Below are 14,748 nucleotides of genomic sequence, written 5' to 3'. Positions count from 1 at the left end.
TTCAGCTTCCATTCTGTTTGTCTACTTCCCTTCCCTAATACAGTAAAACTGCTTCTGAGAGTGGGCGACACATACCCTTTCTACTGTCTTCTTTTTCTTTCAGAATTCTTAATGATTATTTCCCTTTTCCCCTTTTCCTTTATTATTATTATCATCATCATCATTATTCTGAATCTGCCTGTGCCCCTTATTGTAGAAAACGCCCAGTTCTGACATGTAAACTGGGCAGTGCTGGATTCGATCACACTTTGATCCGCTCTAATCGGACTTCTATCTTTATCTCTCAAAAAGAATTGCTTTGGTCAAGGTCACTAATAACAGAATGCTAACATATCCAAATAAACACTTTTCTCTCATCTTAACCCACCTCTCAGCAGCATTCAATACCATTTAATACAATCATCTTTCTTGAACTACTCTCCTCCTGATTTTCATGACATCAGACTTTCCTGGATTCCTTGCACTTCACTGATCATTCTTTTTAGTCTCCTTCGTTTATTTCACTACTTCCAAATCTCTAAATGATATCAGGACATTATTCTGGGCCACATTTTCTTCACTTCTCCTCTCTTTAGGTAATGTCATCCTCATAGCTTTATAATTCAACTCCCAAATTTATGTCATGTGTCCTAACCTCTCCTGAGACTTACACACCCAACTGCCTGACATCATCATCACTGAGGTATTCCTTGGAAGAATCTCAAATTCAATGAGTATGAAACAGAAGAATGCTTTATTCACCTTGCCAAAATCTGTTCTTCCAGATCTTGGTAACAGACACCACCACCCACTAGTTGCTCAAGCCAGAAATCTGGGCACTGTTTGACTTCATTTCTTCCTTTCTTTCATAAATTTAATTAATTAGCAAAGCCTATAAATTCTGCCTCCAACAGAATCTATTTTTTCTCTATTTGACTGCCAACACCTTCACCTGCACAAGCAACCGTTGTATCTCTCACCTAGACTACTGTAAGACTCAATTTTCTCTTGCTTCTATTCTTACCTCAATTGTTTTCCAAACAGCATCCAGCAAAGTACTTTAAAGGATAATTCAATCTGCTTACATTTTTAAACAGCTCCCCATTCTCAGAAAACCCAAACTTCTTATGAGACCTACAAAGCTTTACACGATCAAGCCCCACCCAACCTTCCCAACACCTGCTACACTCTACACCCATTCCTACTTCACTAGCCCTCTGCGAGCTCCTAGAACATGCCTCACAGCCTTCAGACTTGTTACTGCTGCTACCTGAAGTATTTGTCCCTTTGTTCTTCACATTGTTAGGTCATTCTCATCATTCCAAGTTTCAGCTTAAGTACCATTTTAAATATGCCTTCCTTAAACCTCCTTAAAGTAGATCCTTTCATCTCTGTCCATCCCAGTACAGTCCAAATCTGTCTGTTATTTCCTAAATGGCATTAGTATAATCTGTAGTTATTTTACCTTTTTTTTAATCACCTTTCTTCCCCACTATAATGTACACCCCAACAGGGCAGAAAGTTTCATTTGTTACTGTGTCTTTAGCACTTAGATGGTAAGATGCCTGATACAAGTAATGAATAAATGAATGAACAAATGAATGAGAAATGAACAACAACAACAAAAACCAAATGAACAGGCTAATACTTAAGCTGTTTGCTAACAAAATGAATTGGGCCTATTCCTGAAAAGCCTTAGATCTAAAGTAAGTAAATAAACATCTAGCATTAACTCTTTGTACACCTTGTCCAAGCAAGAAACTATAAACAGGAAAACAAAGCAGGGTAACTGCCGCTTGTATTTTCAAATATACTACTGAGACTAAATAACACATTTTTAGTTACAAATAAGCTAAAGAGAAAAACTAAGCCACAGATCAATTTTTTACCTTGAATCAGATATAGGTTTGGATGCCTTTCTGCCTTTAATTTTAAATTCATGGGATGTTCCTTCAGGTTCTTTCTCTGCCTTGAAAGCCACATTTGGTGGCACAGGAGGAACACGGATTCGCAACCCAAACAAATGTTTCTTCTTCTTTATTTCTTTCCCAGACATAAACCTAAATTTTTAAAAAAATTAACTAAAAATTTAAAAACTGAACACATATACATGGCAGACCCTAAGTCATAACTTTCAGGTATAAAGCCTTTACACATTAAAGTCCACCCAATACTAGAAAAACTGCCTCTTCCCCGCTGCCTTCCTTGATTCTTATCTGCCCTAGAGCCAGACAACAGTGGGATATGATGCAAGAGTAGGCAGGAACAGAGTCAGAAGGGAGAAGACCAGATGCCCACTTTTCTTTTTTTTTTTAAATTGGTGAGCCTAAGTGTTTTATTGTGATATTCGCTTCCCTCCCTTTTTTTTGTTGTTCACGGAGGTACTGGGGATTGAACCCAGGACCTCATGCATGCTAAACATGCACTCTACCACTGGGCTATACTCCCTACCCCTAGCACCTAACCTTTTAAAGCAAGGAAAAAGGGTGGAGAGTGGTGTCTTTTTTAGTCCTAATTTGTTTTTCTATGTTTTTACTGTCATCTGATAAAAACATCTCATAAAAACTTTAGGAAAAAAGAATTCTATTTCAGAGTGGATCTGTGAGGATAGAAATCCTAGCCAGAAAGTAATAGGTGATAGCATTGGGGAAAAAGGTATAAAATTAATCCTAGAGGCCCAGAAAATAAAGGGAGTGTCTAATATATCAAATCTGGAATTATTCCAAAACACCTCCTTAGCTCTACGTAGAGCCTGCTTGGCCGTAAGAACCACTACCAAATGCCTGGACTATTTTTCCACTTTTCTACAGGTTTGAGAAAGGGGAGCCCCCATTTCTATCATAACAAGAACAGATATATTTCTGGCATACTAAGTTGGAGTAGAGAATTCATTGTTCCAAAAAGTATTTTTACCAGCATGGTAACTGCTCAGGTAATTTTATGGCTTTTTGAGGTGGTCCAAAGATCCAGCCACTTGTAACTATAACATTTTTTAATGAGGAAATGCTACCAAGTTCAAAAACAGCAACTTGTTACAAATGAAAATGTTATAATTCAGTAGTTGGTTGCAGCCAGTATATACATTTAAAAATTATTTCTATTGCATTTTGAAAATAGTTTTAAGAAATATAGATGTGCTGGCTTAAAAACAAAGGGGAAGATCTCTACAAGAATGTATCTCACACATTATCACTTAATTATCAAAAACTTGGATCACTAACACTACTTTTCTCTAACAGATGGCAATGACTAATCTTAAAATCACAGAAGATCTCAATCATTATAAAACCCATATTCTCTACAATATATTCCCCTATCTTTTGCATATTCTTACCAGCTAAGAAGATTCTATCTTACTTAAGTTATAAAAACAAATCATCTCTGAATATGCTTTTTCAACTGAACAGATCAAATTTCTGTGAGATACTGATATGACTGCCTCCCAACAACCATTCCCAGAGGACTGCTCTTCCCTTCCCCAGCTCTTGAGAACCACTGCTTTACTCTGACTGAAAGAGGACGTTGAAAAGTTTTAAATGGTATGTACTAGTTCTATACACCAATCCCACAATTCTTACAATTATTCCTCATACTTACTAAATGCTTCCCTCATAGGGATACATCAATCAACTTACATGGTCTTGTAATCATTTAATGCCTCCAGAACATGCTCGTATCTTTCAGATTTTGGTGTGTCTGCCAGCTGTGAAGTATCAAGAAACAATTTAACGCACTGTAATTTCATCACTTAGTAATACATAGGTGCTAGAGAGAGGCAATGTGATCCAGAAGTGTACTAACTAGCAGTCAGAAGCTCTAAGTTCTAATTCCAGGTCCTCACTGACTAGCTATGTGATTTAAGGCCATTTAACCTCTCACAGCTTGTTTTCTCACTTACAAAAAAAAAGGGAGTATAAATCCTACAGTAGTTACTTTACTAGTAATCGTACGGCTCCAGTGGTATGTCTGAAAGAACTATCAACTGCAAAGCACAATTAAAAAATTGGGGAAATAATACATCAGAATTACTTTAATATCAAACATAAAAGCTTCTAATAGATATTAATGGGAAAGAGTATAAAAAATAATGAGATGACTGGGACATTGTGCTGTACACCAGAAATTGACACATTGTAACTGATGGGACTTCAATTAAATAAAAAGAGAAACATACCATTGTATTTCCCAATACTTCTAATATTAACACACACCAATAATATCTATAATTTTAGAAAATAATGTGAAATTTGGGGATTTTATTTTCATAACAGTTACAGACTTTAGTTGGCTCCAAAACCCAAAATTGTTCTGTAATTTTTTTATTATCACAACACTTTAAACTCTATACATTCAATTCTAGAAAATACTCTATTTTGTTCCAAAAGGTTTCTTTCACAGTTACTTCTCCCTTTTCTTCAAAGTTTAAAGACTGGGGCCCAATAGCAAATAGGAAAAAAAAAAAAAAATCCTCAAAGCTACAAACACTAAAACAAATAAAAAACTTCTGATATACCACTGCTGACTTTCAAAATTACTGCAGTAATTTTCTTTACCATTTGAAACTCCCAAACTGCAGAACTGCATCAAGTAAAAAGAGCAAATCTGTCAAACAGAATATTGGAGAGAGAAGAGACAAAGTCACCTACTTCAACTCTATTTTACAGATTAGTTTACAGACAGGTTAAATTGCTCAAATTCATATGGCTGGTCAGTCAGAGAGCTAGAACCTGAACCCAAGTGACAGCTAAGGACACTCATTCATCACTCACTGAGAGCCCATTCCCTGCCCATCCTGGGTACTGTTTTTTTTTTTTTTTCTAAGGGGAAAAAGAAAGAATTACGAAGGTAAGGAAGGAGGGAAAAAGGAAGGAGAAAGTTTAGTGCTCATTCCTCTTTATCATACCACCTTCCTATTGTATTTCTGAAGCCTCCAATGATAATTTCTATCCTTTAATAGGAGAAATAATGGACTAGACTTTAAAGTTTGAAAGAGAACCAAGATGTCCATCTAATTCAAGTTTTCACTAATACTGCAATCCCTTTTACAGTCCTGATTGTCCCAAAACCTTGGTTTCAATACTACCACTGAGGAAAGCTAACGAGGCAACCAATGAAGCTCATCCCATGGGTGGACAAAATCCTTCCTAACCAGAACTCTTTCATTCTCTTTCACAAGACAGTTCTTCAAATATCTGACAGCAGCTACCACGTCCAAAATTAGGTTAAAGTATTCAGCAGCCCCACTACATTATTTCATATTAAACTTGGCTAAATTATTCCATCCTCTTTCTTGTCCCCCACTCCCATCTCAACTCTAAAATTTTATCAGATGAACTGCTATTAAGCCAAGTATCCTCTCTTAACGCTGCTTGTTCCATACTGTTCTCTGTATATTTAAGCCTAAAAGCAAAATTTTATAACTGTTGTTAGTTTGATTTCATTTTCAGCTCAGTGTTTAAGGCGATCTTTTCTCTTAACTCTGTCATCCTTCTTGAATTGAGGATAGAAACAAAGACAAACCCTTTGGTTCTCCACCAGAACGTCCCTCAAGAATATTTCCAAGCCCTTGACTTGCTTTTGTTACTATTATGCAGCTAGTTACAAATCCATTTAATTTTCATTTTAACGAGTTCACACTTCAATATCTTACATGAAACTGAGTTATACTATGTCTACACCATGCACATTAGTTACTATTTGACATACCAGTATCGCTAACCATATCAAAAAGAAACTAGCATACTTAACAAACGTGACTTATTCTAATAAATTAGGAGACGTTTTTCTTACTGCTTTTTAAACCTTCACAAGCGATATATATGAAAAATCCGCTCTACAATTTTACTGACATTCCACAACAAAAGTTTCTAATTTCTCAAATCCACTCCTTTTTACTTTTTGAAAATCACAGCAAACTCTCTTCTTTCTTTTGGTTCTTACTCTCTGTGGTTTCTCCGAAGTTTTATCTGAAAGCGCCTTCAGCACTCCGGGGCTATCTTGCATAGAGGGTGTTTCAACATGCATAATGCAGTCTACGGCTCCCTTTCTGTATTTTGAAAACTGAGAGTACAAATATTATAACATAAATCTAATCATCTGTATTAGAAGAGTATGATATTCTAGTCATTCCACTCGACCATGAGGTTTACAACATGCATCTTCAACAGAATAATCATTTTTGTTCCTCCCTCTACACACACTAATCTCACACTATGTTTTTACTTTTAAGGGTGTGTATTTCTGTATAGATATAAATGCTGTTACGTACAGTTAAAACTATTCCCTTCAATAAAATATATCCTTCAATTACCAATATTGAATTCCACATCACCTAGGCTTAAGTATGCCAATTTAATCTGTCTGCCAACCTATACACTGTATGCTAATATACTCAAGGTCCAAGTATTTAACTAGATTTCTTATAATTTTCACTTAAAAGTATACCACCTGTACTATACTACATTTTTCTCTAGCCAGAACATAGTTTCTGCCACAGTGTTTCATTTGAATTTTATCTGTACTTTTCTCCCTACATCCTTCAAGTGAGGTAGCACTCAGTATACTCTGCTCTAACAACCTTTGGGTGTTTAAAATTTAAGACCACAATTAATAGACGAGTGGGTTGTCCTCACAGAAATAAAATTTCAAATCACATTAGGAATCAAAGACAAATGTAAACAGGCAGATTCTCCTTCTCCAAAATAAAATCTGGTACAATCCCATTCTAAACACCTTATTCTATATAAAAACCCTAAGCAATTTTTGAGGTGTCAAATGTATATTACATATTCTTACTAACTCAAAGAAAATATTTCAAAACGTAACAGTTTCTCAAATAGCTATAGTCAGTCTATATGATAATCATTAAGATACCAAGCTCCAAAAATGTTTAAAAAAAAATCACATAGAAAATGATACAAAATTATCATTATGTTCTAAAAGTTTCAGCTTCTCTTCACAGCAATGGTGAAATTAATCAACTAAGAACAAGATATATAATATATAAATGCTAAATTTGCCTCCTGGTATAAAAGGATATACAGTTGACCCCTGAACAACATGGGTATGACCTGTGTGGGCCCACTTACACACGGATTCTTTTCACTGAATACATACTACAGTACTATGCTGTGGTTGGTTAAATCTGTGTATGCAGAGCTGCAGACAGGGCCAGCCGACTGTAAAGTTACATGCGATTTCTGACTGCGAAGAGTGTCGGTGCCTCTAACTTTGCATTCTTCAAGAGTTAACTGTACTCTCTAAAATGTTTAGTATTTTTGAAATTTCTTTTTGTTATTAAAAGAGGTCACAATATTTCCTTTATAACAATTTTTAAAAAGCACAATATACTAAACAGATACAATTGATTCATTTTAAGACTGCTCCAAGTAACCAGAAATCTAAGTAAGTATTTATCAGGCTTCCAAAACAACACAGTAATACCATTAGTTTAGTCAATGTCATCATATGTAAAATTAAGTTATAACTTAGCTCAGAAATGCTTAAGTATAAATGACTGCCTCTCTGAGGCTAGGCGTCCATCATATATTTCTAAATAAAATTCCATAAAAATCTCAATCAACTTGTCAAATCACAAGATTTCTTTCGTTTTACCTAGATGGCGGGTAGAGGAAGAAACTCCACATTTAAGAGAGTAAATTGCAACTATTTTTCTGTTTTGTTTCATTTTTAAGGAGAAACCTCTAGAGCAAACGTCTTTTGTCATGTAATCTATATTATGTATAATAAGAACTAATGTTCAAATCTATGGTTTCCAATCAGAGAAAATCAATCAGATACGAAGGGCCAACAGTATTATGTCACTTTTTTACAAAGTGAAGTATAGTCAGTTACAATGTGTCAGTTTCTGGTGGACAACATAATGTGCCAGTCATGCATATTTGTATCATGTATTTGTTTTCATATTTTTTCATTAAAGGTTATTACAAGATATTGGATATAGTTCCCATGCTATACAGAATTTTTTAAATCTATTTTTATATATATAGTGACTAACATTTGCAAATCTCAAACTCCCAAATTTATCCCTTCACATCCCCTTTCCCCATAACCATAAGCTTGTTTACTATGTCTGCAAGTCTGTTTCTGTTTTGTAGATGAGTTCATTAGTATCTTCCTTATTCTTTTTTAAAATTCCATATATGAGTGATATCATACCGTATTTTCTTTCTCTTTCTGACTTACTTCACTTAGAATGACAATCTCCAGGGTCCATCCATGTTGCTGCAAATGGCATTATTTTATTCTTTTTTTATGGCTGAGTAGTATTACATTGTGTAAGTATATCACAACTTCATTGTCCAGCTGTCTTTCGATGGACATCTAGGTTGCTTCCATTTCTTGGCTATTGCATGTAGCGCTGATGTGAACACTGAGGTGCATGTATCTTTTCGAATTAAGAGTTCCCTCCAGATATATGACCAGAAGTGGGATTGCTGGATCATATGGTAAGTCTATTTTTCATTTTTTGAGGAACTGCCATACTGTTTTCCATAATGGCTGCACCAAATTATGTTCCCACCAACAGTGCAGGAGGGTTCCCTTTTCTCTACACCCTCTCCAGCATTTATCGTTTGCAGACTTTTTAATGACGGCCATTCTGACTGGTGGGAGGTGATACTTCATTGTAGTTTTGATTTCCATTTCTCAGATAATTAGTGATACTGAGCATTTTTTTCATGTGCCTATTGGCCATTTGTATGTCTTCATCGGAAAATTGCTTGTTTAAGTCTTCTGCCTATTTTTCGATTGGGTTGTTTGGTTTTTTTGTTGTTGTTATTAAGTTGGATAAGCTGTTTATGTATTTTGGAAATTAAGCCTTTGTCAGTTGCATCATTTGCAAATATTTTCTCCCATTACATACATTGTCAATTTGTTTTGTTTATGCTTATGCTTTCCTTTGCTCTGCAAAAGCTTGAGTTTAATTAGGCCCCATTTGCTTATTTTTGCTTTTATTTGTATTGCCTGGGTAGACTGCCCTAGGAGAACATTGCTAAGATTTATGTCAGAGAATGTTTTGCCTATGTTTTTTTCTAGGTTTATATGGTCTTGTCTTATTTTAAGCCTTTAAACTATTTTGAGTTTATTTTTGTGTATGGTGTGAGGGAGTGTTCTAACTTCACTGATTTACATGCAACTGTCCAGTTTTCCCAACATCACTTGCTGAAGAGACTGTCTTTTCTCCATTGTATTGTCATGCCTCCTTTGTGAAAGATCAAATTAGTGTCGGTCTGTGAGTTTATTTCTGGGCTCTCTATTCTGTTCTGTTGATCCATGTCTGTTTTGTGCTGATACCATGCTGTTTTGATTACTGCAGCTCTGTAGTAATGTCTGAAGTCTGGGAGGGTTATACCTCCAAGCTTTGCTCTTTTTATTTGGTACTGCTTTGGCAATTCTGGGTCTTTTGTGATTCCATACAAATTTAAGGATTATTTGTTCTAGTTCTGTGAAAAAATGTCATTAGTAATTTGATAGGAATCACATTAAATCTGCAGATTGCCTTGAGCAGTATGACCATTTTAACAATATTGATTCTTTGATTCCAAAAGCATGGGATATCTTTCCATTTCTTTGAGTCATCTTTAATTCCTTAGTCAATGTTTTGTAGTTCTCCACGTATAAGCCATTCACCTCCTTGGTCAGATTTATTTCTAAATATCTTGTTTTGGATGTGATTTTAAAAGGGATTGTTTCTTTACTCTCTTTCTCTGGTATTTCATTGCTAGTGTAAAGAAATACAATTGATTTCTGTATGTTAATCTTGTATCCTGCTACCTTGCTAAATACTTTTATCAGCTCTAGTCGTCTTCGTGTGGAGCTTTTAGGGTTTTTTATACACAGTATCATGTGATCTGCATATAGTGACAATTTTGCCTCTTCTCTTCCAATTTGGATCCTTTTTATTTTTTTCTTGCATGATTGTTGTGGCTAGGAATTCCAAAACTATGTTGAATATAAGTGGTGAGAGTGGGCATCCTTGTCTTTTCCCGATTTTAGTGGGAAGGCTTTCAGTTTTTCACCACTGAGTATTATGCTGGCTGTAGGTTTGTTATAAATAGCTTTTAATATGTTGAGATATGTTTCCTCTATACCCACTTTGGTAAGGGCTTTTTTATTTTTTATCATAAATGGGTGCTGAAATTCATCAAATGCTTTTTATGCATCTATTGAGATGATCATGTGATTTTGTCCCTTCTCTTGTTGATGTGCTGTGTACCACATTGATTGACTTGCATATGCTGAACCATCCTCGTGTCCCTGGGATGAATCCAACTTGATCATGGTGTATAATCTTTTTTATGTGTTGTTGGATTCTGTTTACTAATACTTTGTTGAGGAGTTTTGCATCTATGTTCATCAAAGATATTGGCCTGTCATTTTCTTTTCTGTTAGTGTCTTTGTCTGGTTTTGGTATCAGGGTGACAGTGGCTTCACAGAATGAATTTGGGAGTATTCTTTCCTTCTCAATCTTTTGGAAGAATTTCAGAAGGATCAGTATGAGTCCTCCTTTTTATATTTGGTAGAATTCCCCAGTAAAGCCATCTGGTCCTGGACCTTTGTTTGTAGGGAGGTTTTTTAGTGCTGATTCTACTTCTAGTGATCAGTCTGTTCAAGTGGTCTATTTCTTCCTGGTTCAGTCTTCATGGACTGTATGTTTCCGGAAACTTGTCCATTTCTACTAGGTTGTCCAATTTGTTTCTATATAGCTGTTCATAGTATTCTCTTATGGTTTTTTGTATTTCTGTAGTATTGACTGTAATTTCTCCATTTTCCTTTCTCATTTTGTTTATGTGTGTCCTCTCCCGTTTCTTCTTGGTGAGCCTGGACAGAGGTTTGCCAATTTTGTTTACTCTTTCAGAAAACGAGCTCTTGGTTTGATTGAAATTTTTCAATCATTTTTGAAATCTCTATTTTATTTTATTCCTCCCTGATGTTTATATTCTTTCCTTCTGCTGACTTGAGGTTTTGTTTGCTCTTCGTTTTCTATTTTTTTTAGGTGATAGGTTAGGTTGTTTATTTGAGATTGTTCTTATTTTTTGAGGAAGGCCTGTATTGCTATGAACTTCCCCCTTAGGAGTGCTTTTGCTGCATCCCATAGATTTTTGTGTGGTTCTATGTACTACATCATTTTATATAAGGGACTTGAGTATCCTCAGATTTTGGCATCCAAAGGGGGTCCTGGAACCAATCCCTCATGGATACAGAGGAAAAACTATAATTAATGTTATTTTATAAAAAGATTTTGAATACAAATATAAATAAGAAAGAAATTTTTGTTAACTTAATTTTGGGTTAGTGACAAAATTCAGCCTGCAATTCAATTTCAATTAACTGAAGATTTACTACTTTAATAATTTGGAGTAATACAATATTTGTATTATCTTTGTTTCTATTATCACAAACATTTAAAAGTAAACTAAATGAAAATCACTGAATAAATATTACTGACATAAATTCTATGGTCTCTTTATTATTAAAATGTCACTCTAAAAACCAATTATAATTACAATATTAAGATGTAAAATATTACTACAGAGAATTAAAACCTAGAATTATATCTGTAATTAACTGGTCTGAGGATGGGGTGGCTAACCTAAGAAGTCTGAATATTTTCTTTTTTTAATGCAGAGAAAGAGCAATGAGAAGTGATTAGAAAGTTACTTGCTCTGATAATAAATCTGATGGTTCAAAAAAATGGAAACACTCCTCCAAAAAGCAAAACTTTTCTTTTGTAAAGTTTTATTAGATTGTAATCATTCTTCTCTTATTTTTAAATACAAAGAGATACATTTTCTCATTTTTGCAAAGAAATTGAAATTTCTTATTTGTAAGACATTATTTCACAGGCTACAGAAAATAAAACCATGTCTCTACTGCTGAAATAAACTTTTTCTGATATATATCAAAAGTTCAGCTGGAACTCAGATAACTGAAATTCATAAATTGAACTCATTTTTCAAAAACAGACTATAATTTTTATTATTTTCTATTTTCAGCCTCTTTAATAAAATCTAAATATTATGTTTGTAATTAAGAAATCATAGCATTTTAAATAAATAAAACAATTTGAGTTTTTACACACATGCCGACTGTCTACATGAAGTAACTAATGCAGAATTCAATCATGTAAAACATAAAGCATATTAACAGCAATACAGATGTGATATCTGAAGTGCTAAAAGAACCACAGCTAGAAAGAATTTCAAATGAACATATTAGAACATTAAATATTAAGGTGACTATAAAGAACACTATAGTTATTAGTGCCTTACACATTTTTCTATTACTAATCGGTTCATTAAAATGTACCGAATTTATAAGTTGCTCACTTTTTCCCAAATAGCATCTGAAAAAAACAGCTTTTAACAGAAAATAAGAGTATTATGTTCCAATTTCTAACACTCAAAACATCTTACCTCAATTTATTTTAATATCTTTGATTTTAAAATCTAAGTATTCCACAGGTGTTTATTTTATGCAACTGATCTACACTAACCAACTTTTAAGTAAATGTGCATTATGCACTTGGTGATGCCCCATAAACCCCCCAAAACAACAATAACAAAACCTTTCATGTCCTGTTTGACATGAACCTTATAAACTGACTCATGTGTAAAAGCTACAAATGCAGAAATTTTTCCTAAATTTCAAATCCATTTACATAATTTTTACCTCAAGAAGTAATACATGACTAAAATTCACACATCTAATTCCACACATTATAAAATAAAATTTTTAGTTAACCTAAGAGTAATTAATACCTGTAGTTCAATAAGTCTAAATAAATGCTAAAAAAAAGGTAAATATTATTGTTATTCTAGTTACTTCTTTGTGCTATTCTGTAGTTTCAAAATCTTCAATGATCATGCGTTAACTTTTATATTGCTTTTTTTTTTTTTAAAAAAGACACTTTGTAAACCAGCATGAGTGGTTGCACTTTGCAAATGTAAAGCAAAATGAAATGCCAGAATGAGGGGGATAAGCTCCAACTCAGTAGCTACACTCTCTAGCTCATTATTGTGACATTATTTCTGGGTCCCACCATTCCTGGAAGTCAAAGAGATAAAAGAGTACCAACAAGAGAGGAAGGAAGAGTGTTGGTTACATCTCTAAGTTTATAGAAAACTTAGAACAAAAGGAGGAAAAACCATAAGATATCAATAATAAGGATTTCTCTCTCCTTTTTATCTTTAACTACAGATACAGGAAATGGAAAAATCAAGCAATTTACTTCTCTTACATCTTCCCTTCAGTCAATAGGCAACGAATAGGAGAATGAGGGCTGATCCTAATGTGGTTACCAAAGTTATTTCTCCCTAACTAAAAATGAAATGCTACTTTAGCTGCATGGCTTACACACGTGTCTTGGTTGCTTTTAACAAAAACAAAACACAACAAAAAAGACATCAAGTAGCTAGTGAAGTTAGCTCTAAGACCACCTACCTCTCCAGGGTGCAATCTATCCCAGTTTTCATTAATATATGTCATAAGCTCAAGTTCAGAATCAAAGTATTTCTTCTTGTGAATAACACTTAGGTTGTAAAGGCATAGGTGTGCTATATCTACCCTGGAGTCCAAAAATAATCAAAATATATGAAAACAATGTTTTTGGTTATTGTTTGAAAAAAAAAAATCACACAATATTTTTATAAAACCAGCAGTTAAAAAATCCAAAGTGAAGTATTTGGATGAACAGAGGGTTAATATATGTCATAGTCACAATAAATCATTACATGTGAAAATAAATGAAAAATATTAACATTTACTTATCCTGAATAGTAACTAAAGACTAAAAGATATTTTATTTCTTAAAATGCATTCAAAGATCTGACTTTAAGAAAAAATAACTTACAGTCTAACAATTCATGTCTTTTCATTATTACATACACACTAAAAAATTAATCATACATTAACACACTTTATCTGATTCATGAGTTAAATCTTACCTTCTCCTAAAATATATAAAACATTTAACAAAAATTTCTAAGTCCTACTATAAGCATTTTCAGGAAATCTCAAAAATTCACGTACTTTCCATGCCTAAGAATTACTAAACTGAGGCAGAAATCATCGTATTTGTTATAAGACTTTTCTCTCTTCTACTGTATGCTATGCTGAAGGTCCAAAAGAACTAGAAATTCTAAAAAATATTTGAAAGTTACTTTTTATGCCATTAGAAACTGAAGGGCCTTATTACTTGAGCAATAAATCTAGATAATTCTTGGGGAAATGACCTCAGGCTTAAAGATTAAATACAGGAAAAGAAATAAAGCCAGACATAAAGAAGAAATTTTTATTTAAGCCAAGTAAATGTATATAAAGCTTCATCCTGTAGGCTTAAAAATATGGCTCTTTTTTGTTCCACATCAGAAATGTCCATACTTACCACTGTAATGGTAGACGTTTGAGGTATTCTGGTCCAGAACTGCAGACAGAGCAAATAAATGTATAAAACCTACGGGGAAAAAGTTGCATACTGAGTAATCAAGAGACCATAGAAATTATTTAACAATTAAAATTAACACTCAGCAAGTACATATCCTCCAAATGACATAAGGACTGATATACAAAGCAAAATAGAATTTGAATCATGACGCTGTGATTTAAAGAATTTCTGTTCCAGTAATGACAAATAACGAAATAGTTTGTATCTGGGGGGGAAGAGGCAATTTCTTTAAACATCAGACACCTTCAGAGTTCACATACAGATTCATATACAGGTATACTTTACGAATGACTGTGTACACC

At 33.9% G+C, this 14,748-nt stretch overlaps 1 protein-coding gene across 5 annotated transcripts in view; it reads right to left on the bottom strand.

Moving 5' to 3' along the window:
• The window catches only part of MTF2 (metal response element binding transcription factor 2), a 57,617-nt gene that overhangs the window by 6,392 nt on the left and 36,477 nt on the right, over positions 1–14,748 (bottom strand). For all 5 annotated transcript variants that reach the window (XM_010950403.3, XM_010950404.3, XM_074369975.1 and 2 more), the window contains 4 exons: positions 14,387–14,455; positions 13,444–13,567; positions 3,615–3,682; positions 1,869–2,039 (listed from right to left, as the gene is read on the bottom strand). In XM_010950403.3, the coding sequence (XP_010948705.1) occupies positions 1,869–2,039; positions 3,615–3,682; positions 13,444–13,567; positions 14,387–14,455 (432 nt within the window). The remainder of the gene's footprint in view (positions 1–1,868; positions 2,040–3,614; positions 3,683–13,443; positions 13,568–14,386; positions 14,456–14,748) is intronic.

The sequence above is a fragment of the Camelus bactrianus genome, chromosome 9, assembly GCF_048773025.1.
Source record: "Camelus bactrianus isolate YW-2024 breed Bactrian camel chromosome 9, ASM4877302v1, whole genome shotgun sequence".
In the NCBI taxonomy this organism is placed as follows: domain Eukaryota; kingdom Metazoa; phylum Chordata; class Mammalia; order Artiodactyla; family Camelidae; genus Camelus; species Camelus bactrianus.
Note: the sequence above shows the minus strand (reverse complement) of the source record. Positions and strands in the feature narration are given on the sequence as shown.